Source organism: Caloenas nicobarica, chromosome 4 (genome assembly GCF_036013445.1).
Source record: "Caloenas nicobarica isolate bCalNic1 chromosome 4, bCalNic1.hap1, whole genome shotgun sequence".
Taxonomy (NCBI): domain Eukaryota; kingdom Metazoa; phylum Chordata; class Aves; order Columbiformes; family Columbidae; genus Caloenas; species Caloenas nicobarica.
Window position 1 is genome coordinate 78,875,659 of NC_088248.1, and position 25,572 is coordinate 78,901,230.

General features: G+C 52.8%; 1 protein-coding gene across 5 annotated transcripts in view; it reads right to left on the reverse strand.

The window, feature by feature from the left end:
* The window catches only part of ZNF638 (zinc finger protein 638), a 63,138-nt gene extending 38,378 nt beyond the window's left edge, over positions 1-24,760 (reverse strand). For 4 of the 5 annotated variants that reach the window (XM_065634396.1, XM_065634397.1, XM_065634399.1 and 1 more), the window contains exons 1-5: positions 12,767-13,985; positions 8,324-9,965; positions 1,279-1,340; positions 987-1,025; positions 220-533 (exon numbers count right to left, since the gene is read on the reverse strand). In XM_065634396.1, the coding sequence (XP_065490468.1) occupies positions 220-533; positions 987-1,025; positions 1,279-1,340; positions 8,324-9,965; positions 12,767-12,969 (2,260 nt within the window). In that variant the 5' untranslated portion in view covers positions 12,970-13,985. Of the gene's footprint in view, positions 1-219; positions 534-986; positions 1,026-1,278; positions 1,341-8,323; positions 9,966-12,766; positions 13,986-24,638 lie in introns of those variants that run through there. The other variant, XM_065634398.1, reaches the window with a different exon arrangement.
* Between the last annotated feature and the right edge of the window lie 812 nt (positions 24,761-25,572).

The window sequence follows — 25,572 nt, forward strand, 5'->3', positions numbered from 1 at the left end:
CTGAGATTAACCAATTGTGACAGCAGGTCAGCAAAACCTCAGACCTTTTAGAACACCCATTCTCTTCTAAGCTTCTCACCAAGCAACAGCAAAAAGCTCTTCTCAAAAACAGAAAGAAAAGTGCCTGGGTGACCCCTGATCGATAAACCTCTTGAAACCAACACTGTTTTCCTGCAATGGAAGTAAGCTCCATTTTGGCGGCGCATCCGGCCCTTTTACCTTGCGAGCCGCTGGATCTCCTGGCTGCCCAGTCGTTACTGGCCGACCTGCGAGGCCGGGGGCTGGTTCTCAGCGGGTTCCTGGATCGCTGCGGTGAGCGGGACCTGTGCCTGGGGCTCGGCCGCCGCATCGGCCGCGGGCTCCGGCATCTCGGCCGCGTCGGCCAGTACCGGCCGGGGCTCCTGGACCTGGAGCGCGAGCGGCGCCGAGCGGAGCTGGAGCCGGAGCCCCGCGAGCGCCGGGGGCTGGGGCTGCGGCTGGCGGAGGTGGAACAGCGCTTCGGGGTCTGGTTCTCCTTCCTGTCACCGGCATTTCTAGTGGAATAAACGCACAGAATGAGTTTGGACAAGGCAGAAAATAATAATTAACCCGAGAATACTGAAACAGATTTTTTGAACAAAAGCCGTTCCCCGGTTTAATCAGGGATCTAACACTGGTCTCAGTCTCCTCCATCACCGCTGCCTCAGTTCAATAACTCACAACAAACCCAGGCACAGCCAGAAGGTTCAAGGGGGAACAAGATCCATCTTCAGCCTTTTCTACAGACTCCACTCTCCCCCTTGGCACACAGTTTTCAATACTAGGACACTTATAGTATACAATTAATTTAGGACAAAAACCACAAAAGCACCCACACCATTTGATAATGAAAATACGACACCACTAATGGAGCTTGCCAGGGAGCAGAACGGGAAAATTAACGGCATTAATCACCACGTTTAGGAGAGCAACAAGTCAAAAACAGCCCCCAAGCAACAAGCAGTTACCTCTTGGAGGAATACGACTCGGGGTTCCAGTCGGGGTACCTGGGCAGGGGTAAAAACATCCCCGTCAGTGACAAAGCTCCAGCTGCCGCTGAAGCCCCAGCTCTGCCCACACGCTGCAGCGTTTCCAGACACACGGCCCCGCTCTGGGCTCCCGAAGCACCGAGTTCGGCCTTCCCCCTCCCCACCCAAAGCCCGTTCACAGTCAGACGCCCCCGACCCGCGCGGGGAAACGCAGCGAGTGCCTTTGCACACAACACCCTCAACACCCAGGACCTGGAAACCAATTCCTTACTGTTGGCGTAACTGGCGGCAGCTTTCGATGTGAGAGGTGGAGTTCTGGTGCAGAATCCAGTCCTGGGGGCACAAAAACACCCAGAGAAGCTTCATCAGTGCGTCAAATGGCAGCATTTCACACTTCCTAGCTACGTCTTGCCGTATTTTAGTCGTGGTCAATGGGGCGGAGTCTGGTTGGAGGCCTGTATCTAGTGGAGTGCCTCAAGGGTGAGTTCTGGGACCAATACTATTCAATATATTCATCAATGACTTGGATGAGGGAATTGAGTGTACTATCAGCAAGTTTGCTGATGACACCAAGCTGGGAGGAGTGGCTGACACGCCAGAGGGCTGTGCTGCCATCCAGCGCGATCTGGACAGGCTGGAGAGTTGGGCGGGGAAAAACTTAATGAAATATAACAAGGGAAAATGTAGAGTCTTGCATCTGGGTAGGAACAACCCCAGGTTCCAGTGTAGGTTGGGGAATGACCTATTAGAGAGCAGTGTAGGGGAAAGGGACCTGGGGGTCCTGGTGGACAGCAGGGTGACCATGAGCCAGCACTGGGCCCTTGTGGCCAGGAAGGCCAATGGCATCCTGGGGTGTATTAGAAGGGGGGTGGTCAGTAGGCCGAGAGAGGTTCTCCTTCCCCTCTACTCTGCCCTGGTGAGACCTCATCTGGAATATTGTGTCCAGTTCTGGGCCCCTCAGTTCCAGAAGGACAGGGAACTGCTGGAGAGAGTCCAGCGCAGCCACAAAGATGCTGAAGGGAGTGGAGCATCTCCCGTGTGAGGAAAGGCTGAGGAGCTGGGGCTCTTTAGCTTGGAGAAGAGGAGACTGAGGGGTGACCTCATCAATGTTTATAAATATGTAAAGGGTGGGTGTCACGAGGATGGAGCCAGGCTCTTCTCGGTGACAACCAACAGTAAGGCAAGGGGTAATGGGTTCAAGCTGGAACACAAGAGGTTCCACTTAAATTTGAGAAGAAACTTCTTCTCAGTGAGGGTGACGGACAATGGAACAGGCTGCCCAGGGAGGTTGTGGATTCTCCTTCTCTGCAGACATTCCAACCCGCCTGGACGCCTTCCTGTGTAACCTCATCTGGGTGTTCCTGCCCTGGCAGGGGGATTGGACTAGATGATCTTTCGAGGTCCCTTCCAATCCCTAACATTCTGTGATTCTGTGATTTTACCTTCCCTCAAATTTTACCTCACAAAAAATCTTACATCAACATCAAATTTCTCACTTAGGATTATTACTCTTTATGCAAAAGACTAAAATATTTATTGATTATCAAAAGCTGTTAAAGAACAGAAAAGCATCTAAGTGGAACTCGAACAAAATGCATCGTATTAAATGAATCCGTCTGTAATAGAAGACAACAAACTACTTGCGGTCTGCCCAGACTGTCAGTCTGATGAACACACACGGTAAATCAAACTGAATAAATCGGAGAACCCAACACAACATGGGATCTGTAAGTCAAATATCATTTCTCCAAAGGCATCACTTCTCATGCCTTCAGCTCAAGAACATTCACCCCTAATAATGTTCCAGCTACAAGTCAGTCAGAAAGTCTGAGGAAATTCTTCATACACACCCTTATTTTTTTATATTAAAAATAAAACCTTAACAAGAGTTTTACTTGGGAATAACTGGCAGGTTAAGCATGAGACAAATGCAGAAGTAAAACGCAAACCCTTAATCTTGGCAATGACTCCAGCAGGGGTTTAACTCTGAACACAGAAGCAGCGCGCAGCAGCAGAGCGGAGCCTGCTCAGCGCTGCGCTGCTGGCGGAGCAGCCGCAGCTCCGGCGCCGTCGGGCGGCACCTCAGCAACCAGCAGTGCTCAGCAGCCTGAAAAACAACTTCCAGCTGCTTTAACACTTTAAAATAGGTAAAAAGGCGTCAATAACACAACTGATACACGAGGTTTTGTAAAATAATTGGGGTTGTGAAATTACACGATTTTTTTCTAAGCGCGTGCTGGTTTCTAACAGAAAAGCTTATAAAATGTGTCACTGGCAGAATCAAACTCTCCTGCCTATTGACAAAAATGTTGAACGCATCAGTGCACAGAAAAGCTGGTGATGGATCCTCAGAGCTCTGAGCTGGAAAACCGTGACCAGCCCAGGTCCTTCTGTGCGTTTTGGCAGCACAGACCGTGGTGCAAACAGCTGCTCCTGCACTGACCCACCAGCCCAGCGACGGCAAATGTGCTGCTGCACCAGACCTGCCCAAACTGCTTGTGAACACAGAAACACCGGGGGGTTTAAAGACATTCAAACACACTGGGAGCACAAGGCTCATGATTCCCCAAAGGAACAGATACACTGCGTAACCAGAAAACGAAGACACCGGGAGATTTTACTGGCTGTGTTCACAAAAGCATTCTAGCTGTTCAAGTAAAGACAGAAAAATATTCCTTGGCATCCCCTTTGCGTCAGTGTCTGCGGCTGAAGCAAAGCGCAGAGGGAAGGGTGAGAAACCACGGGCACAGCGAACACAGGGAAAGAGCCACAACGCACCATCAGACACTTCTCTTCCTAATAATAATCCCTTACTGAGCAATCCCATTCTCAATTATTCTATTTTTCTAGAGTCTTCAAGTTCAGGAAAACTGTTACTCAAGGGCTAAAGCAAATTGGTGTGTGGAAATGAAAGAAAATCGGGCTTCAAATATCCACCCGCACAGTCCCGGATAGAGAAGCACACGCGGGGGCTGCGAGGACCGAGGGTATTTTGCTTCCAAGCGTCTCCAGCCGCCGGTCTGATGAGCATTAAGGAGAACAGCAGGTCTGTAAAGAGATTTTCTCCTCCCTAACAAACACAACAGGCTCCTCGTCTTCACGTCTTCCCCACACCAGTGCCCTCTTGTGTTTCACGGAATTCCAGGCGTCTCCATCGCTGCACGTCCCTCCTCTTCGATTCCTTCCTTGCCCTTCTCAGTCTCTGCAGAATATTCCCCTCCCGGTCCATCTGTCCACACAGACAGATCCTTTACCCCAAAGGGACGGGATCCCTTCCCAGCACAAACGCTCCAGCACATCCTGGGACGGGTCAGAACTTGCAGCTGGTTTCTTACAGCAGCAGCTCCTCAATTGCCACACTTTTTTAACTTCTGGAGGCCTGTTCCTTGTGGATCCCCACCAAAAAGGTCCTGAAGAAGCAGGTGACAGAGTCGAGTGTCTCCAGTCTCCAAATTCACCTCTAGTTAAGCTAGAAAACAAAAACTGTAACACACGGTAAATATGATCCCTCACGCTGGCAACAGGGCAAATCTACTTTGTTCCAAAAGTGACGTGCAAAGAGAGAAATCACACTTTATTATTCCAATATACCCACAATTTCAAGTTGAAAATGAAGCTGCTCTGTGAAATATGTAGAAAATGTTTCAATACGTTAGAGGTTTCGTAAATACATTTGAAAGAAGACGACACACCTACCTCAGGGCAGAACTGGGCACTCTGCCCTGAAAAAATCTTGCAGGACACAAACGCACAAATTTTTGAGAACGCCCTCCAGATCAGCAAGTCACAGCGTCAATTAATTCTCCAAATTAATACTTTGAAGCTCAAAAAGCCCGTCTTCCTTATACACCAAGTTCTGCAACACGTTGTGTCCAGCCATCCCTGACAAGGCTACAGAAACCTTCCAACACAAGATAAAAACAAGGACAAATCTCGCACTTTCCTGACGCTGCTCTGATAACAATTAGCTTTCAAGTCCATGGCAATTAATCATCATTTATCACAAACCTGCAATATTTTAGGCAGCTAACCAGCCTGTCAGAGCAGATACCTGCTGAAGAACCGAGTCTGGATCCAAAATGCAGAATTTCACCCCATTCGCCTCTGAACAAATATCTCAGCAAAGCCCAGCGGAGGCGGCTGGAAACATCGTCAAATAACGGAGACTCCCCCACTTATCGCTAAAGATCCAGGAGCAGTTTGGGGAGGAAGAGAAATGCTACACAGAGTTTTTCCAAAGTTGCGTGAGCACCTTCAGCCCTGCTGCTCTGATTATCCATATGCCTCACAAAAAAGTTGTAAAGCTTAAAAAAAAAAAATCCATTTTTCATGGTGAGATGAACCACAGCTGTGCCACGTAGATGGAAGATACTGTAACTTCTGGCTTCCAAGCAGTGTATTAGCAAAAAAAAGAAAAAACAAACCCAAACCAGCGGAGCTGAAGGAACAAGGGGGACACGGTTCGGATGACGGAAATCCAAAATTTTGGCTGCTATCGGTCACCGCAGAGCAAGTGTCCAGGAGCAGGAGCCAGGTCTCACAACCAGCCCTAACCCTGTTGTTTCAATGGACTAACAGCCGGTAACACACTTGAATTCTCTCCCGATAGGTCGTGCGGCTTCTGCTCCAACCTCAGCCAGAAAATGAATTCTAGACGGGTCCATGCAAGACTGCATTAAAAGAATCTACAAAAAGATGGTTCGTCACTGTGAATAATCTGAACCTGAAATCCATCAGTTTAACGTCACTGAAGCTTTGTTTTTCAGGTACCCAACCTCTTCAAGCATTGGATAAAGGGAAGGTTTTCCTCAATTGGCATCTTCCGTCATCTCCATCCGTTCTTATTCCACGTTATCCACTTTGCTTGCCTGTTTTGTCCCCAATTTCCCACAAAGATACCTGGTTATAACAGGGAATTCCTAAACTGCTTGTTACGACCCAGTGGGACACACCAGAAATCGCTGTGTGCAGTTATTTGGAGCTAAGATGCAGTTCATCAGAGGTGCAGAGCAGGAGTCACCCGGCAGCAGAGGGGACGCCAGGGAGGAACATCCCTCTGAGCAAGGGTGGGACGGTCCCTTCGACCCAAACCCGGCTGCGATTCTATGAAATCCTGCCATTCCTTTGTTATTTTTCAACTAAGATTTCACAGCATCGTGGCAAACAGCATCTAGGTTGCGTGTGAAACAACCACCTCCTCGTGCGAGTCGTCCCTGGCGGGACCGTAAGCTCCGGTTCCCCATCGCTCATCTCTCAGTTTCAAGGTGCCGCTTCACGTGCTTCCTCTAAAACCAAAAAACCTGCATGTCTAGGTCATCTTGAACCATGCAGCTGAGGCAAACACACCTGTATTTGTAAAACAAACTGTAAAACTGAAAGCAAGAGGAATCCTTTGTTCTTTAGAATTCATAAATACACAAGGCTGATACTTCTTGAACAATTGGGGTTTTTTTCCAGTAAGAAAAAAAGTGTAACTCTTGCAGTTATTGTTCAACACCAGTGTCTAAACACGCCTTGTCCCATGAGATCTCAACACACTCTGAACTGCCTACGCAGCAGCAGGTGTAACACAAAGAAAAAAATACTATACGGAATCAAGATAATATAAGCCAGAGGTAGAAGCTGCCATGACAGGGAGAAAGGGCTGTGCAATGTCTGGAGAACACGTGCTACACCAGAGTGCCATCAGGACGAGAACTTGTAACCTTGAGTCTCTTGTTGTGATTTAACCCCAACCAGCAACTAGGACCACACAGCCACTCGCTCATTCCCTCAGCTGGTGGGATGGGGAAGAGAATAGAAAGGGAAGGGAGAGACTTGTGGGTTGAGGTAAGAACAGTTTAACAGGACTGCTAAAGAAGAGAAAAATAATAATTATATATATATAAAAAGTGATGCACAGTACAATTGCTCCCAGCCAAGCCCAGAAGAGCAGACACCTCAAACACAATTGCCCTGAACAGCTGGTCCCAGGGAAAAGAGCATCCTGGTCCCGAACAGCCGATCCCGGGAAGCAAAGGGAGCAAAGGCAAAAGGCAGAGCTGGAAAAGCCAGCAAAACCCAAACCAAAACACCGCGCCAGCTACTACAAACATTCTAACAACTGTGAAGCAAATTAACTCAACCCCAGCAAAACCAGCACATCTCTTCGGAAAAAAAAAATTCACCGCCAATTTGTCGATAATTGTCAGCAAAAACATTCACTTACTTTTAGGAAGTACCAGTAAGCAAGCTACTGAATAATTCAGATTTCGATGGATTACACTTTTCCAATCTGCTTTGTCCATTTATTAACACAAACCTGAATTGGTTGCCCTGTTCGATTTTACACATTTTTATTTTCAATCAAACTTCCCTTTAAGTTTTCAAGTCTGGCCAAGCAGCTGCACCCCTTCCAGCGTACAAGCACTTGACAATGTATTTTTCCCCTGCAGCCCCCAGTGCAGCTGTCCCCATCTGCACTACTCATCCAGCTTTGCCCCACACGGCACAAACAGGGGCTGGCGATCTTGCATTCATTTCCCAAATTGCAGCAAACACTCCCCATGGGCTCTCCACACCATCGCTGAAGACTCTTTTAAACACAGGAAATTATGCATCAATTATGCAATTTTTTTAAATTCCTTTCTCCTGTATTTTTGACACATCAAGCCTACGTCTTTCAAGACAAATCCACAGCTTTCAGAACGGTTTTCTCTCTCCCAGTATTCACCAGGTCCTTCCTTCTCTTCCTTCAAGAGCTGGAACTGTTATTTGCTCCAGCGCGGAAAGCTCGGGCAGATGAATGGAAGTATTTTGTGTGTCCTCAGCTCTAGTCTTCGGTCTCTGGAACAAGCAATGGCACAAAAACCACATTTGGAAGATGAAATTTTTGCGGATCAATAGGCTGCTTTGTTTTATCGCAGACTTTGCAGGAGGGCTGAACACACGAGCATCTCCTCTGTCCTGCCGAGGTTCCGCAGCCCATTTGTGCACACATTTCAGTCACCCGGATGGCGTCAGGATTTTACTCCACTGACAAAGGGTTTGTTTTGTCATTTGAAACCCATTGCAGAAGACGGAAATAATTTTTAATATAAAAAAGAAAAAGAAATCAAACTTTGAAAAGCAATTTGGAACAGGACACACTGTGCAGCAGTTACAATAATTCACTAGCGCTGTTTCTGGCACTTTGGAATTTGCGCGTAAGCCCCAAACTGGCGAGCAGCATCACAATTCATTTAGCGCACAGTAAAGAAAAGAGTTAGTTGATCAAACAGAGCAGCGGGTGAGATGCCGAGTACAAGTTTATGCAATAATCTCGGAAAGACACTTACCTCCATGTGAGTGCACTCAATGCTACACAGAGAACACATGTGCGGAAACGCTCGCGGTGACGTGGCGTAGTAGTCGTTCATCATGGTGGACGTGGGCCAGCGCTTGGTCTTGTGGGCGCCGTGCTGCAGGAAGGCGGGGAGCCAGGACGCCTTCACGATCCCGAACGGAGAGCGGATGGGCCCCTCGGGCTCCGGCTGGAAGGGCTTGGGGCCGGGCGCCAGGCCGCTCTGGGCGCCGGGCTGGCTCGGCCCCGGCTCATGCGGGATCCGTTCATGCGGGATCTGCTCATGCTGGCTCACAGTGGTGATGAGAACGGCCGAGAAGGGCGGCTGGGGCAGCGGGGAGATGATGTGCTGGGTGACGGATTGCTGGACCAGGGGCGGCATGACGGGCGGCAGGATGGGCTGCGCCAGGGGCGGCAGGATGGGCGGCAGGATGGGCGGCAGCACGGGCGGCATGGCCGGCATGGCCGGCTGGGCGACCGGCTTCACCACGGGGAGCCCCACGGGCGATGGGCACAGCGGGGGGACCTTTCTGGCAGGCACAGCTGGAAAAAAGGAGCCGGGGTTTGATGACCCGTTCTGGAACACGGCCGGTTTGATTAAATCTTCGACTGGAAACATGGGGTTGCACGGCACACTGGGCGGCGGGACCACCACTGGCATGTTCTGCTCCCGCTGGAAGTCTTCCCTGTTCTCCCTGCTCAGCGCTTCGGGATTATAGATGGACGCTTCAAGAGGATCTTCTGTCGGCTCTTCGGGGTTATACGCGCGCACTTCCAGAGGATCTTCGGTGTAACCATATTTACTCGCGTGCCCATAATCAATCACTTTACTCTTGATGGCCGCGCCACTTGTACTACCAACCGTTTCTTCCCCTCGGCTCCGGGGACGTGCACCAGACGCAGAATGACCCATCTTACGGATCCGTATTTCTCTCAAGATGAGCGGCATGTTCTCGGGCGTTAACTGGTCGTCTGGATAGCGGCTGAGCTCCTCCAGATCTTCGTTAGACAGCCCAAAACTCGCTAAAATACTGGACGCGCTTTCTGGCGTGTAGCGGTTCTGGGCGTTTGAGCTCTGCTCCGCGCCCCGTGCCGGGCCGGGCGGTTTGGGCCCGGCTGCCCCCGCCGCGCGCGGGCCCCCGTCCCAGCGAGCCGAGCGAGGTTCTGCCTTCTGCTCCTGGTGCAGGTTCGGCTTCTCCTTTACCTGCCTCGGGTCGGGTCTGTGCAGAGTCACCAGAACCTTTATCCTGTGGGAAAGCGTCGACTGGAACGATTCCTGTCCCGAAAGTCCCCGCGGGGCCCTTTGTGGCGCTCTGGGCGCGGGTTTGCGCTGGAGATCGGCGGCATCTCCTGCGGGGAAGGATCCCGGAGGCGTCACACCGCACGGGTTCGGCTCTCTCGGCCGCTGAGGTGAAGCTCCTCTGGGGCCAAACATGATGCTTTTCAGCAATGCCTGATTTACCCAGGCATGGGGAGGCGCAGGGCCGGCGGCGGCAGCCGAGGTTAACTGCTGAAGAGCCAAGTGGGTCTTAATTTGCGCAAGCTGTAAAGGAGGAGGGCCCAGCACAAGCGGGCTCGCAATGCCAAGGTTCAAGGAATTCACAAGTGGTGCGAAACTTTCCAAGAATAACACAAAGCTGAAAGTTAAAACACAAGTATTAGATTATTTTCTCTTTTCACCTGCTTTACACAGCGGATTCTATAACCGGTGAGAAACACAACTCAAGTCACCAAACGGTATTTTCGTGACAGCTTAAGTGGTACTTTTTAAATTCAAAACTGCGTCGAACAAAAAACATATTCTTTCACTGCATAAAATCTTAATATGCAGTGAATAAATAACAGATAATTCAGTAAATGAGCTTTACCCAACAAGTTCAATGTCTCAGATAACACACTCTTTCAACAGTATTTTCTAAAACTCAGTATTTCGGTTAACGACAGCATAGTTTGAATTTATTTACAATTAGAGCTGTTTTGTGAGCAACGAGCCAAAATATCAAAACTCCCTCCAAATATTGATGAGGTACGGATTACAAGTGAAGCCGTTCTATAAAGAATTCAAACCAGTTACAGCTTGGATGTCAAGTCCCAGTGGAACTGAAGGCAAGAGACTGTTTTCCAGGCCGGACACTCCCCGAGCACTCTCCCGGGTAAACTACCATACCCTGAAAGCATTCAAAGGGTGTGACAAGCTGGGAATTCTGCGGCCAGAAAACTCCCATTGCCCAGATGTTAAAGGCACAACCTTATATTGCAACAGCTTTAAACAGAAAGGTGTCAAATCATACAGAAACTGAAATCGTCTACATACAGGCATAAAAAAGCACAATGGCAATGGGAACTGCTGGCTTTTATGTCAGCTGAAACCACCGAGAAAATCCTGTAAGGCAGTAGAAGAACATACAAATACAGGTAGAATAAGACAAAGCGATGCTCACGCTAACAAAAAAAGAAATACCACAGAATTTGGGTAATGCATTCATGTAGTATACTCCAAAACTGCAGAAGCTGAAGTCAAAAGGATCCTGAGAAGTCCTCACGCCACCTCTCGTGTCGTGGTGTAACCCCAGCTGGCAATAAGGACCACGCAGCCGCTCATTCACTCCCCACCCAAGTGAGATGGGGGAGAGAGTCAGAAAGGGGGGAAACAAAAAAAACTCGTGGGTTGAGAGAACAGTTTAATAAGACAGTAAAGGAAGATAAAATAATAGTAATAATAATAAAAATATCCACAATACATATACAGAATAAGTGATGCACAATGGTCCTGTACAGCCCATCCCAGAAGACACAGACAGCAGTTCACGCTCAAACACCATCACGTTGAACAGCCCGTCCCGGAAAAAAAAGAGCATCCTGGTGCCAAATAGCCAGTCCTGGAAAGAGAAGTGAGCAAAAGGCAAAAGCACGAGCCAGAAAATTTGGCTCCACCTATACATATACATATATATATGGAGAATGATTCTAATGGTACGGACTATCTCACTGCCCAGCTGAAAAAGCCCAAACATCAGGGAGTCCTCACCTGCTTTTCATCTCAACTCCGAAACACAGCCTGGCTGCTGGCGAGGAAACCTTAACTTTGGCTTGATATGTGTGATCACATTATTCTCATACTAAATCCAAACTAAAAGACCACGCTAGCTACCAAAATCATGAAGGAAATGACCTCAATCCTGGCAAAACCAGCACATCTTGCCAGTCTTGCCGGTTTTTCAAGTAACTGGAGGTGCCTCTCTCATGTCTGTCACCTGTAAGGACCGAAGGTCTGAAGTGTGAGAACCACAACCCCATAAATACAAATGACACGCAGCTCCAGCTTCAGAGGTGAACCGTGCACAAGCTGCGGCAAACTTGGATTCACAGCTGAATTTCTGCCACTTGTTACCATCCATATGTTAAACTTTCTTTTTAAGTTCTATTAGCAATTATTTAATGTTAATTTAAGTACAAACTGAAGTCAGGCCAAGGAGAAACAGCAGCTACAGAAACATTAATCATATCTCTTCTCCAGTACAAAAAAAGCCACAATAAAGAAAAGGTTCCCACCAGAAAACAATCCCAGAACTCTGGCCTCTCATCCAGGACTCCTCACCCAATATTCCTCCTCCGTCAACAAATTAAATCATATTGAAACAGTCACTGCATGTTCAGCCAAGTTCCTTCAAGACAGTTTCCAAACAGATTATTCAGCAAACGTCCACAAAACAATCTCTTGCCTTTGGGTTTTGCACAGTGGGTAGAAAAAGCCGAGCAACCTATTGCACAGTCAGGCCGGTATCCAACACCACGATGAGATTTCTTCTGGTTTATGACAATTTTTAAAGCAAATTCCTAAGGCACACAGTTGTTCGACAGGAAATGCAGGTACATACTTTACCCCGGAGTGTGCTACTGGGATAAACTATTTAAAAGCAAACCAGATTACATTTCTTTTGGTTTTCAGTGAATATTCTAAACTAAAATCACGGATAACTTTTTCTTACTTTGTTTTAGGAACATAAGGGAAAAAACACCTTCCATTTTGGACACTAAAAACATTAAAATAGCCTTACTGAGGTAGAACAGAGGTTCAATACCCTGCGTACAGCCCACGCTATACATTCATGTACTCTCTCCTAAGTCCTGAAGCTTTCTTCAGTTAACAGTCTAAAGGCTGTAATGTCACTTTACCTGAGATGTTAATTAAGCAAAACAGTCAAAGGGAGACTTTTCTCAGAATCCAACAAAATGCTGCAATCTGTTCAGGACACGGTCACCCTGAGCCTGCTAACAAACCTTCCAAAAACGTCAAAAACCAAAGTGCCTCGGCAGCAGCTTCTCTTTAACATCCAGCACCAGCAGAGCCACCGGCCCAGTCCCCGCGGTGCTGGAAAACACCCGCTGAAAACAGACTTCTCAGGTAAAGAGACGTGACGCCTGCATTTAAAATTACCTTTCTGGATGTCCTGGTTTCAGTTGGGATGGAGTTAATTTTCCTCCTGGCAGCCGGTACAGAGCTGTTCCAGCAGCGCTGGGCACACAATGGTGTCCAGGCTGCTGCTTTCTGCTGCTCTGGGCCCGCCACAGCGGCTGGGGGATACACGGCTCGGGGGGGGACACCCGACACAAACCAGCCACAGGGATGTTCCACACCATGTAATGTCACACTCAGCGGTGTAAGTGGAGTGGAGGAAAAAAGAGGGAGAGTTTGGGCTTCCAAGGGGGTGAGAGCCTGGGCAGGTACCCAGAGAGGTGGTGGATGAAGCATCCCTGGAGACATCCCAGGCCAGGCTGGACGGGGCTCTGAGCAACCTGAGCTGCTGCAGACATCCCTGCTCATGGCAGGGGGGGCACTGGGGGAGCTGGGAAGGGCCTTCAGCCCAAACCATCTGTGATTCAATGACTCTAAGGTGGTGACAGCCTTTGCTTGACTGTCCCTATTTCACTTTTCACACCATCTCCATCTCATCCCTCGAGCTTTCTATCACTTCATATCCCTTTTCCTGTCCCGCTGAGTGAGTGAGTGGCTGCGTGGCTGCTGGCCGGGGTCGCCCCCTGCACGTTTAACATCACGTTGCTGTCCCTGCAGTGTGACCCTCTGAGTTCCCAGCCTTGTCGTGGCTCTGTCTTCGCAGCCTGACAGCACTGGCTGTGGGTGAACCTTTCATCAGCCACAGCACGAGGCTCTGCGGTACACCTGAGGTCCCATAATGTCATTATATTGCAAACGCAATCTTCGCTTGACTGTAATTAACACACATCCAGAAAATTCCACACTGTTTATAAAGACAAACCAGCAGAAAATTATCCTTTCGGTGACTGTACGAGATTCTCTCCCCTAATAAAACCTTCTCTTGTGACTAGAGAAAGCGACTTCCACATCCTCACAAGGTCTCATTGCCAAACGTGTAACTCAAGCCTCCTGTTTTGTGACTGATTTTTGTACCGCACGGCTGGCTCAGAGGTGCTCCCGATCCTGACAGGCGCCCACGCAAACATCACAGCTTCAAGACGTAAGTACCATTCTTATTTTTCACCTTCAAAACTAAGAGCTTGAACTCGGCAGCCTTGCTGCTCAGTGCTGTGTTTTCCTCTTTCCGCTCCCAGGACTTCTCGTATTTGCTTCAAATCTGCAAGTACCCACTGCCTGTGGCTGTTGCGTCCTGTACCTATAAGAGAAACGAGTTTACACATTTTTATCGGCCTAGTGAACTGTCGGCTTTCTCATCATCCCTGTCTGGGTCCCTTCGGTTTGGCAGCATTACCTTTGCACAGAGAAACGCTGCAAGGGGGCTGGAGAGAGTTTAAAAATGCAAACCCAATTCTTTATTGCTAAATATGCACTCAGGCTGGTAGGATTTAACAGACCGCTCCTGGAAGCGTTAGCGTTCCCACTGCTCCCAGTAGGACCAGATGGGCACCGGGAACAGGCGGCCACGCTGCTCCCCAAAAGGGCTTCTCACTGTTACGTTGCTGTCACCCGTCTCCCTGTATTTTTTCTTTCTCTTTAGTATTTTTTTTTACTATTCTCAGTACACATTTTTCCTTTTAAATCCTTGAGGTGGAGGGAGGGAGAGGGTAAAAGCTCATTCGAGCCGTATTCTCCACCCAGGGAGGGTCCGAGACCATCCTGTACTCGCCAGAAGAACAAATGTCGTCGCTAAACTCTCCAGCGCGTAAGTCAGGAGACAGAACTTTCCGTTTATCCGTCCATATTGGGAAGCTTGACAAAATGAACTGATGAAGTTGAACGGAAAGCAAGGAGTGTGTCGTTTGGCTTCTCTGGGATGCTCTGGAATGTCAAGTTTCAAGGACTACCTTGGAACCAGGTGAGCGCAGTGGGCTCCAGGGAATTCCACCTGTTTTATTCACTTCTGATGAAGCATCAGCAAGGTCAGGATGTCACCACACCAGAAAAAGCAGCTAGAGGATCACAAACACCCCCAAAATTAGTTATTTTGAAGAGGAAGGTGAGAATCGAGCCTTAAATGTCGTCTTGTTTCCTTAGTCTTGGCATCACTTGACCTTCCAGCTGTCCCTTCCAGCATCTCTTTGGAGGTCAGTCGGGAGACCCAGCCCGGTAAAGCTCCATCACGCGCTCGCTGCTGCACAACACCCGGCTGGACGGGGTCTGAACATCGACCTGCACAGGAAGAACGCGGTTCCAATGCTTGGCCTCCATTTCCTGCAACTTCAGGGTGCGTTTACGGCCAGGCCACACAGAAACGAGCGTCGTAGATGTGCTCGAGTATATTTGCGTTATTGTGGGCTGAGTAGTCGCGAATGTTTCGCTGCAGAGGGTTTCAGAGTCACTGAGAGCTGTACGGCACAAATACAGACAACTTTTAAAACCTCGGTGTCACGGTTTAATGCCAGCCGGCAACTAGGACCACGCAGCCGCTCACTCACTCCTTCCCCAAGTGGGATGGGGAGAGACTCAGAGAGGGAAAAAAAACTCATGGGTTGAGATAGGAACAGTTTAATAGGACACCCAAGGAAAAGAAAATAAACAATAATAGCAATATATATACAAAGCAAGCAACACCAATTGCCCACCCGTTCCCCAGCAGGAATGTTTGTCCCCCCACCAACTCCAATTTACACACCGAGCGTGACATTACACGGTAAGAAATGTGCCTTTGGTCAGTTCGGGTCAGCTGTCCCCGCTGTGTCCCGTCCAGGAGGAGCTGCCCCTCGGTACCAACCACTCCCAAAGCAGCTCCAACTCCTCACACGCTGCCCCAACCTCCTTTTCAGTCAGTGTCCAAAACCCCACCGATTGACCTCGAGTCTCCCCCGGCGCTTCCTGCCCAAGGCTCTGGGCTGCGGTATAAAGCACATTTTTTACATCCTGTCCTGCCCGGACTGGCCCAAGAGCTCCTGGGTGGATAATCTCCCCTTTAATTTGTCCAAAGGCTCAGGGTCTCACTCAAAATGGTTCATTTTTCGAGTCACTCGATAGAGAGGGGTCACGATCTGACTGTTATTTGGAACGTGCATTCTCCAAAAAACCACAACACCTACAAAAGTTTGTGTTTCCTTTTCACCAGCCGGAGGAGACACAGCTGCTGTTTCATTGATCTGGGATCTGACAACATCCATCTCACTGTTTTATTGCTAAAAGCTGAATCTCCTCTGCAGGTCCCTTGACCTTCCTTTGTTTTAGGGCAAAACCAGCTTTCAGTACGAGTTAAACTATTTTCTTCCCTTTCTCAAAAACTTCAGCTGTGTTGCCACACACGATTACCCAGCACCGAAACATTAACCGTGCCCCAGCCAAAACCAGCTCAACGCAACCCAAAGCTGGACGCACGTTTCAACATCAACTCTGGGCTATAAATCAGGATGGATGATTGGCTTTAAATGAACTACATTTTAATCAGTTACACACTTTTAGAAATAATCCCATAGGAAAACAAATTTTAAAAAATTAGCAACTTGTATTACATTACTATATTAAAATAATTGTAACCAAGCGAAAATACTAAAGCAGTATAAGTGTCGTGGTTTGCTCACCACCCAGTGACCAATACCCAGCCCACCCCCAAGCAGCGATCACAAAAACTGGCCCCATACAGCCAATCCAGAATGGTGCAGAAAAATAAAAATTTGTTATGAAAATAAATTTTAAAAAAATAAAACTACATGAACAAATGAGCCAGCAAAGCCAGGTCCTACTCTCTGGGGAGCAGGGCAGGGAATACCGCACTGCCCGATCCGCATGTTCTGCTCTCTCCCAGCAGCTGGGAAAGTGAAAAAGTCCTCGGTTTCCTTGGCAACAGCCCAAATATCAGGGAGTTCTCACCTGCTTTTCATCCCAAGCCCAAATCCCAGCCTGGTTGCTGGGAAGGAAACGTTAATTCTGTCCCAGGCCAAGGGATGGGATGTGCACGTCTCATCATCTTCTCCTCATGCTACATCAAAACAAAAGACTGTGCTAGCTACCAAAAAGAAGGTATTCTAACTACTATGAGGGAAATTAGCTCAATCCCAGTAACACCAGTACACTAAGTTTCAAAAAAAAAGGTCAAATCTCCAAGGTTCCTGGGTCAGCACTACGAACCGGTGCAAAAACACTTTGGCTGGAGTGAAAAAGAATTTTAGTTGTTGTTTCACTTCTTTGGACCCCTCCCAACTCGCTGTGCACTCCCCAACTCCCCAAGTTTATCAAAAGTCCTTGACTTGGGATGAACATCCCTTGGCAACGACCAAAACATCAGTGTCTTATCAACATTCTTCTCATTCTAATTCCAAAGGACAGTACTAGGAAGAAAATTAACTCTATTCCAGCCAAAACCAGGACACAGAGAGACTATTACTTCATTCAACGGCCACTTTTAAAGCCAAACCCACTATTCCCAAATGGGCAGCTAGTTTGGTTTTAATGTAATGGGCTAAATTTATAGATTTAACTAAAGGTCTGAGCTTGCACTGAAACACAGCTGGACGGAGGTAAGAAGCAGAGAGCAAATGGTGCATTTCCCAAACTTAACAAACACGTAAAACCTGAGATGGAGCAAACACGTGTTGTACTATCGACCCCGTTAAATCACCGCTGGCGTGCCCGGGCTGCGGCTGCGACCACCACAAACCTTAAACTGCTGTTTGCCACGGGGTGTTTATTCACCTGCCTTTTGCAGGGCAAGAAAACACAACCGGCTGCAGGGACAGGGGTGGGCAAGGGGGGACAGAGGGGATCGAAGCAGGACAGAGGGGATCGAAGGGGGACAGAGGGGATCAAGGCTGGGGGGACACGGGAGGATGGGGGGGACGGGGGGATCAGAGGGGACACAGGAGGGTCAGGAGGGGACAGGGGATGGCAGAGAGGAGAGGGCAAGGGGGGCACAGGAGAGGGCAAGGGGATGGCAGAAGGACGGGGGGATCGCGGGGACAAGTGGGGGACGAGGGGATGAGGAGAAATAAGGCGAGGACAGAGGGACCGGGGGGATTAGGGGAGGGCCAGGAGAGGCCGCGGGTTTGGGGGCACACGGGGTGAGCGCAGCGCCCGGCAGGACGGGCAGCCGCTCCGCCCGCACCGGCCCCAGCGCTCGGGAGGCGGCGGCCCCGCTCCCCGGGACCCACCGGCTGTGCTGGGGCCTCGCAGCAACCAAGGCGGGAAAGAAGGCGGCCAGGCCGCTACCCCGCGGCCCCAGCAGCCGGGCCCGGGGGGCCGCCGTAGGGGCTGCCGGGGGCACCGTCCCCACCGCGGTAGCCCCGGCCGCCCCCACCCGCAGCCATTTTGTGCGGCCCCCTCCTCGCTGCGCCACGCAGGGCCAGGGAGCGGCCGGCGCCGAGCTCCTACCTGCGGCGGGGAGCAGCCGAGCCGCGCTGCCCGCAGCCGCCCGTGGCGCCGCCGCCGCCGCTCCGGGTCCCGCCGCCGCGGCCCGCGAGCTGCTGCCGCCGGCAGCAACGGGCACTGCGCCTGCGCGCCGCCAGGAGTGCCGGGGGACGCATGCGCGGAACACGCGCGTAGGAGCTCCGCCCCCCGCGCAGGCGCACTGAGCCCTGCGAAGCCACGACGGGTCGGCACCCTCGGTGTGGGCACGATAGCTGCGGTGCGCATGCGCAGCGCCGGGGCAGGCCTCAGCAGAGGGAAGCGCGCATGCGCTGGATGCTGAGGGAGTTGCGCAGAGCATGCTGGGAACATTCGCCTATATAACCGCCGCGGGGCGCTGGCGGGAGCGTGTTCTGCGCGCCTGTCCGACCGTTGGTGCTGCTCCTTTTGCTTCTCGTCGGCTGCTGTTGTTCACAGGAGCATTTTGGTTGGAAAAGCCTCTCGAGATCATCGAGTCCAACCGTTCCCCCAGCCCTGGCACTGCCCCATGTCCTGAGAACCTCATCTCCGTCTGTCCAACCCCTCCAGGGACGGTGACTCCAGCACTGCCCTGGGCGGCCCCTCTCACACGCTGCCTGTTTCAGCAGCTTCTCATCGCCCTCCTGGCATTCCTTGTTGCTGAGGGAGCTGGGGGTTCAGCTGGAGAACAGGAGCTGAGGGGAGACCTTTTGATCTCTGACCTGCCTGAAAGGAGCTTGGAGCCAGGGGGGGTCGGGCTCTGCTCCCCAGGAACAAGCGCCAGGACCAGAGGAAACGGCCTCAAGTTGCGCCAGGGGAGGTTGAGGTTGGATGTGGGGAGCAATTTCTTCCCCCAAGGGCTGTGGGGCATTGGAACAGGCTGCCCAGGGCAGTGCTGGAGTCACCATCCCTGGAGGGGTTGGACAGACGGACATGAGGTTCTCAGGACACGGGGCAGTGCCAGGGTGGGTTATGGTTGGACTCAGTGATCTTGAGGGGCTTCTCCAACCAAGATGACTCTGTGGCTCCTCTGCCATGGCCCATGTGGCTGCCAGGCCGCACTTCACCCCGAAACCTCAGCAACATCATGAGCCTCTGGAGTTGTCGTCTCTGCTGGTTCCCACCTTACAGGACCATTTCTCCAGCGCACGTTCAGCCTCGTGCACGGCCGCAGTTGAACCTGTGGATCCCCTCTGCCAATTCCACTTCAACATGTCCTGGACATGACTGGGGGCCAGTGGCCACCCCAGTTTTCCACTGGAAAGCAGCACGGAGTGCAAGACTTGTGTGTCACTGGCTCCCAGGGTTGTCCGTGCTACTGTTATTTGCTTTTGGAGCAGCAGCGTTCATACCTGGTACCTCCTACAAGCTTATTTCCCTGGAGGTACAATGAGTGGATGTCCCCAAATTCAGCCTTCCCCCCTAAACTATGGTCCATGGTGCTGGCGCTGCCCTGAAAAGGAGCATCTTAAAAACCTGCTCCATTGTGCTCTTCCCCATGGGGCACCTTCGCAGAGCCACAGGCTTCTCTCCAAGACAGCAGATACCTGCGGGAGCCGCCACGTTATTTCCTGAAAACATCGTTGTGTTTGAGATCCCGCAGACACTTGGTGCGCACCCAGCAAAAGCAATTCGCTGCGTTTCCAACCAAGCCAGGCTGGCACAGAAACCGCCGTTGTCTCCAAACCTGCGTCAGTTCCTCTCCAGCACGTGGCAACTCTAACAACCCAGCAAAGTCAAAACTTCTACGTTTTTTTGGCTTTTGAAACCTGCTTCGAGCTGTCTGCGCCTGCACCCCGTGACTCCCGCAGACCACAGGCATTCCAAGGGGAAGAAAAAAGCTGGAATTGTTTTGAAAAGCTGGCAGCTGTGTTTCTAAGCTTCTAAAGCAAATTTACAGCTAAATTATACGCTACATGCCTGTGTGTGTTTTGGCGTCCTCGGGCCGGCCTGAAGGTCTCCACTGACGCGATACTGCGGAGGGAAAAGCAGCCGTAAGCTGAAAGATAGGCTCAGCTTTTTGGGTGAGACCACGGGACTTTGGCAGAGATAATTCTGGTTCTAGGAGCATCCGAGGGCAGAGTGTACCCGGCACCTGCTGTGCAGACTTTAACATCTTGTTGGGAAAGAGTCTTTTGGGTCAAAGGCTGAAAAAAGAAAGATGATACAAGCGCTCTGCCTGCGTGGGGCTTGAACACCGTCCTGCTCCCGTGGTGCTGCCCTGACAGCTGCAAGATTTACAGCTGAAAAAATGAAATTTTAGTCAAAATGTGCTGAGGTCCAGGTGCAAACAAGGCTGGAATCTCATCCACAGTCTCCTTTGCTAAATATCCAGTAGCAATTATAGCAGGGCTGTCTTAAAAGGCATCGTTAAGATGGTAAAATTAAACAAATTAAGCACTAAGACCTTTGGGAATTGTAAATATTTAGGGTTCTTGTGCAGCCTGAGCTGTTGGACGTGTCCTGGTGTCCTGACACAATCTCTGGTTACGTGATATGACACCGGAGCCCCAGGGTTGGGCACCTAGAGGACCCCGTTTCTGCAGGACTTTGCCTCATTCACTGCAAAACTTGGGAGATGCAAAGGGATTGAAATGAAAGTCTCGTAGTTTCATAAGAGCCTCAGCCAGAGTTCAGTCCTGTCCTTGCTCCTGTGATGAAATCCGTGCTGGACAAGCCTCATAACCCAGCTCGTTTTGGGTGTTTGCTGGTTCTTGGCCAGATTTTCTGTGTTCCAGGTGTGGCGGACGGTGCCAGAGCCGCGGCTGGAGGCTCCAAACTGCCCTTTGCAAACGCGGCGCGAAGCAGCCCAGGGATACATCGCTCTTGGAAATGGTTTTGATCATTTTAACCATAAAATGACACGGGTGACGAGCATATAAAATTCATCAGAATACTTAAAACACAAAGGACATTGGTGTGAGAACACGATGAGGAATTCTGCTCTTCCTCGGCATGCTCAGTGATCCCAAAGTGTTTTTACCCCTTTAGCCCTTCGACCTGCTGCTCTGGGTTAAAATAAAGTCCCCAAAAGAGATGTCTGAGCAACCCAAGCACGAAACCTGCTGCCTGAACAACGCCAGGAGACACCCGAGAGCCGCCGGGTGACACGGGACAGCGGCTCCGTGTCCGAGAAGAGCTGGAAATCGCGGATTTGGGCAGGAGCCGATGCTGCCAGGGACGTCACTCGGGTAAGTTTTTGCCCACTCAACCAAACGATCCCGCTCCCGTTCCCGCCGCATTGTCGAGCTTTGCCCAAAGCCTGTGTTTTCCACCCGATCTGGTCCCGCTCCCGGCTGACGGGTGTTAACAGCCACATTCCCTTCCCCTGACACAGGGGGACCTGGCACTGTCCCCGCTCCGTGTGACACTGCGCGTTGGCTCAGCCCGCGGCCTGGAACGGTTTGGGTGTAATTAATGGGTTTTACATCGCCAGATGTCGGGTCGAGGAGCGGGAATTCAGGTGCTTCCCCTACGCAAGAGTCGTTCGCCGCCACGCCTTGTAGGAAAGTTGTGTTACACCCCAAAAAAAGGGGTGGGAGGAGTGGGGGAGCCACAGCGCGGACACACGGCTGGACCCATCAGTCACAGGGACACGGTTGCTGCCCATGGATGTCACACACCTGGGAGCAGAGGGGACAGAGCGACCGGGACATCCCCCTCCCGCACACCCCCCTCACGTCCCAAAATACCCAAAATTAACCACAGTTCCTCCTGCTCCACAAAAAAAAAAAAAAAGGAAAAATAATTGCCCTCCAAGCACGTCCCGCTTGCAAACAGGGGCTTAGTGGATGTTTTAAAAGCAGCTTTCCAAGGACCTGAGCGGTGGCCCTGCAGCCGAGTCCCCCGTCAGGGGGTTCTGGATGCTGGAGGCTCAGCCTATCCCCTCTGCGCCCCCCTTGCTGCTGCTCTGCCGGGAGGGAACTGGGATTTACTGGGGAACACGTTCCCTTCAGGCTCGGCTGGAACATCCCCCTGCGGAGCCGCCGCGCTGAGCCGGGAGCTTTCCCAGCAGATGGATGCCCCTTAAAATCCATTTTTGCCACGGTTACACGTTTCCTCTGCAGATGCTCTGCTCAGAGCCTCCAAAATCATGGTGAAAATGAATTTTTAGCACCCGATTTAAATAGCAGAGAAGCGGGGCAAGGCCTGGGGAGGAGGGACAGGCGCAACGAGACAGCAATTGCGTGGATGAAGCCACGCGTGTAAAGGAGCTTGGCAGAATAAAATGGGGAATATTGAGCTTGGCAAGACAAAAAGGCAGTTTGGGAGCGGGAGCAGCATCCCGTAGCGGGATGGGGACATCGTTTAGTGACAACGTTAATGATTGGACTTGAACTTGAGGGGCTTTTCCAACCAAAATGATTCTGTGATCCCGCAAGAACTGACCCAAAGCCCGCAGCAGCGTCTTCACCCGGGTCCTCCCCAACAGGGAACTGCCCCTCGCTCCTACCCAGGCAGGACAGGGACAGGGACAAGGAGAAGCCACCACATCCCCATCACCCACTGCTCCTCCAGGGGACCCCCGGGATTTGCTTTCTGCCCCCCTGTTCCTGGCTGGACACAGGGACGTGTTAAAGCACCCGCCTTCCTGTGTCCATCCGTTAATTTATTATCAACAAAGGTGACATACTACTGGCTGTGGGGAAGCCCAAGGGCTCACTGTCCCCAGGGGTGTGACAGCCCCTCGCCTGGGGACAGTGGTGGAGCTGGGGGGTCCCACCAAGTCCTTGGTGCAGGGGACAGGTGGGGACAAGGCAGGGGACATTCAGCCCCATGTCCCTGGTGGGGACAGGGCAGGGACATTCAGCCCCATGTCTCTGGTGGGGACAGGGCAGGACACGTGCAGCCCCGTGTCCCTGGTGGGGACAGGGCAGGGGACATTCAGCCCTGTGTCCCTGGTGGGGAGAGAGCAGGGGACGTGCAGCCCATGTCCCCGTCCCTGCAGAGGTGTCCCCGTGGTCGGGACGCCGTGTTTGACATTCCCCGGTGGCGGCTGGGCCTGTGGCGGTGTGTGACCGTACGTTGGTGACATTCTTGGACTAACTCGGCACTCAGTGGCCTTCAGTGACCTTGGGGGGCCGTCCCCCCATCGCCCATCCTGTTAACCCAGCGTGATCCAGGGTGGGGACAGAGCTGTGACCCCTGCGCCGTCACCCACGTCCCTGCCAGGACCCCCAAACTCACCCAGGACCCCCCAAGCCTCTGTCCCCAACAGCTCAGGTCGCCGCCCTGCCTGTCCATGGGGGTCCCTGCGCCCCCCAAAACCCAAAGCGGCCTACAGGCTGGTGTCTGGGGGGGAACAACTGCAAAGCCACCGGAGCTGTGGGGCTCCCCGGGGTGGGACCAGCCTTATGGGGAACCACCTGCGCTCGGGGACATCAGGACAAATGTCCCCACACCCCGGTGATGGTCCTGCCACCGCAGAGCCCTGGCTCTGTCCCCCCCAGTCCTCCCAGCATCTCCCACACCCCAAAACCCACACGGGCGCAACCAGACGCACCATCTCCTTGTATTGGGGGGCACGCAGCACCCCCCCGGATCGGGCCCTTTGGCCACCGGCTATTTTTATCCCATCTGGCGGCAGAGCCCCCGTCCCCAGCCATACAAGGAGGCGTCATTTGTCCCCGGGGTGCCACATTTCAGGTCACCCAAGCGGGTGGCAGCGACCGGGCTGGGGGGAATTGTCACCTCAACGGAGCAACCTGCTCGTCTTACACCCCCCAGCCGGACACTGGGGACGTTTTGCTCGCTTCTTGGGGACACCTTGTGATGTTTGTGTGTCCCCCCCTGGCCCCTATTTCTCAATTCACCCCGAATTAGCAGCCGGTGCTGCGCGGGTTCTCGACGGATGAGGGAACGCGGTTAGAAATAGCTCGTCACTCCGGTCACCGATGCCACCGTGGTGGCCCTGGGGCCAGTGCAAACCTTGGGCTGGGAGGCCGGGGGGGCCCCAACGCATTGGCCCGGGATCGGGCCCTCCCCTCGTCCCCCAGCCCAGCTGATTGGGTTTCGCTCGTTAGTGCAGCTCCCCATTAAGCTGGAGCACTAAGTGACATGCCCAGGGACATCCTGGCCAGCAGTGGCAGAGACACCGGGACCTTGCCCTGAAATGGGGGGGTCTGCGAACCCCTCCCCCGCTTGTGGGGGCAAAGCCAAAGGCTGGAACAAAGCGGGGGGCCCAGGACCACACGGCCTCCCTTGGCTGACCCCCTAAATCCCGGATCCCCCCCAGGATGGACCCGCCTGCTGGGGAGTTCTCACCTCCCCCCAGTGTGGGGACCCCCCCAGGCTGCCACACCCCCTCCCAATTTTAGCAAAATCCCAACCTGAGGTGGGGCGGAAGGAGTTTGGGGTCACCCCAATGTGTGGGAGGGGATTTTGGCTCCCCCTCCTTCCACCGTGGGGCTCCCCCCGGGTCAGGAGAGGGGCTGCCCCCCCGCACCCCGATACGGGGTCTGGGGGGAACCGAGGGGCTGAGAAAGGCTCATCCCCCCCAAACCCACCCTGCGGGGCCCCCGGGGGCACTCACCGGCGGAGCGGGTCGAGGGGCAGCGGCTCGGGGGCCGGGGGGGGCCGGGGACCCCGTTTTCGGGGCGCGGAGCCCCCGGCGCGACCCGCCGGCATGTCGGGGGGCCGGCCCGCGGTGTCCCAGCGCCGCCCGGCCGGGGCTGCGGCCGCTCCGCGATCGCGCACGGGGGGGACCGGGGGGGCGGACACGGGGACCGGGGGGTGGGACCGCGGGGGCGGCGCTGGGGGACCGGGCGCGGCGGGGAGGGTGACCCCGAGATACTCCCGAAAGTGGGGGTGCGGGAATGGGTGTCCCCCAGCAATGGGGGTGCGGGAATGGGACCCCCCCCCAGAGGTCCCCCCAAACTGGGGCTGCGAGCTGGGACCCCGGCAGGGGGGTGACCCCAGCACTGGGGGTGCGGGGCTGGGTTTCCCCGCCCAGATCCCACCACCCTGGAGGTTTGCAATGGATCCCCCTCACCGAGGTGCCCCCAAAACTGGCGGTACGACCTGGGACCCCCGGCATTGGGGTGACTGCAGCTCTGGGGGGGTGCGGCTGGGCGTGCCCCCCCAGCAATGCGGGTGCGGGAAGGGACCCCCACCCCGCGGGGTCCGCAAGCCGGGGGTGTGATCTGGGGGTGCGGGGTTGGGTCCCCCCCAGGGTGCAGGTGCCCCCCCCGCCCCCTCCCTGGCACGCGCCCTCCACGTGACAGCCCCCCCGTGGGGAATCCACCGCCCCCTCGGTGTGTTTACATCAACCCGCCAATCAGCGGCTCGCTAGCAGCGCACCCCGCGCGGCGGGGCGGGCGTTTTGTGACGCCTCTCTCCATTGGGCGTCGCGCCCGCCAATCAGGATCTGGGTGATGTGGTTATTTACCTTGTGGGCGGCCACGCCCACCCCGCCGCGGCCCCGCCTCCCAAGCCTGCCTGTCTGACCCCACGTGGGGGACGCGTGC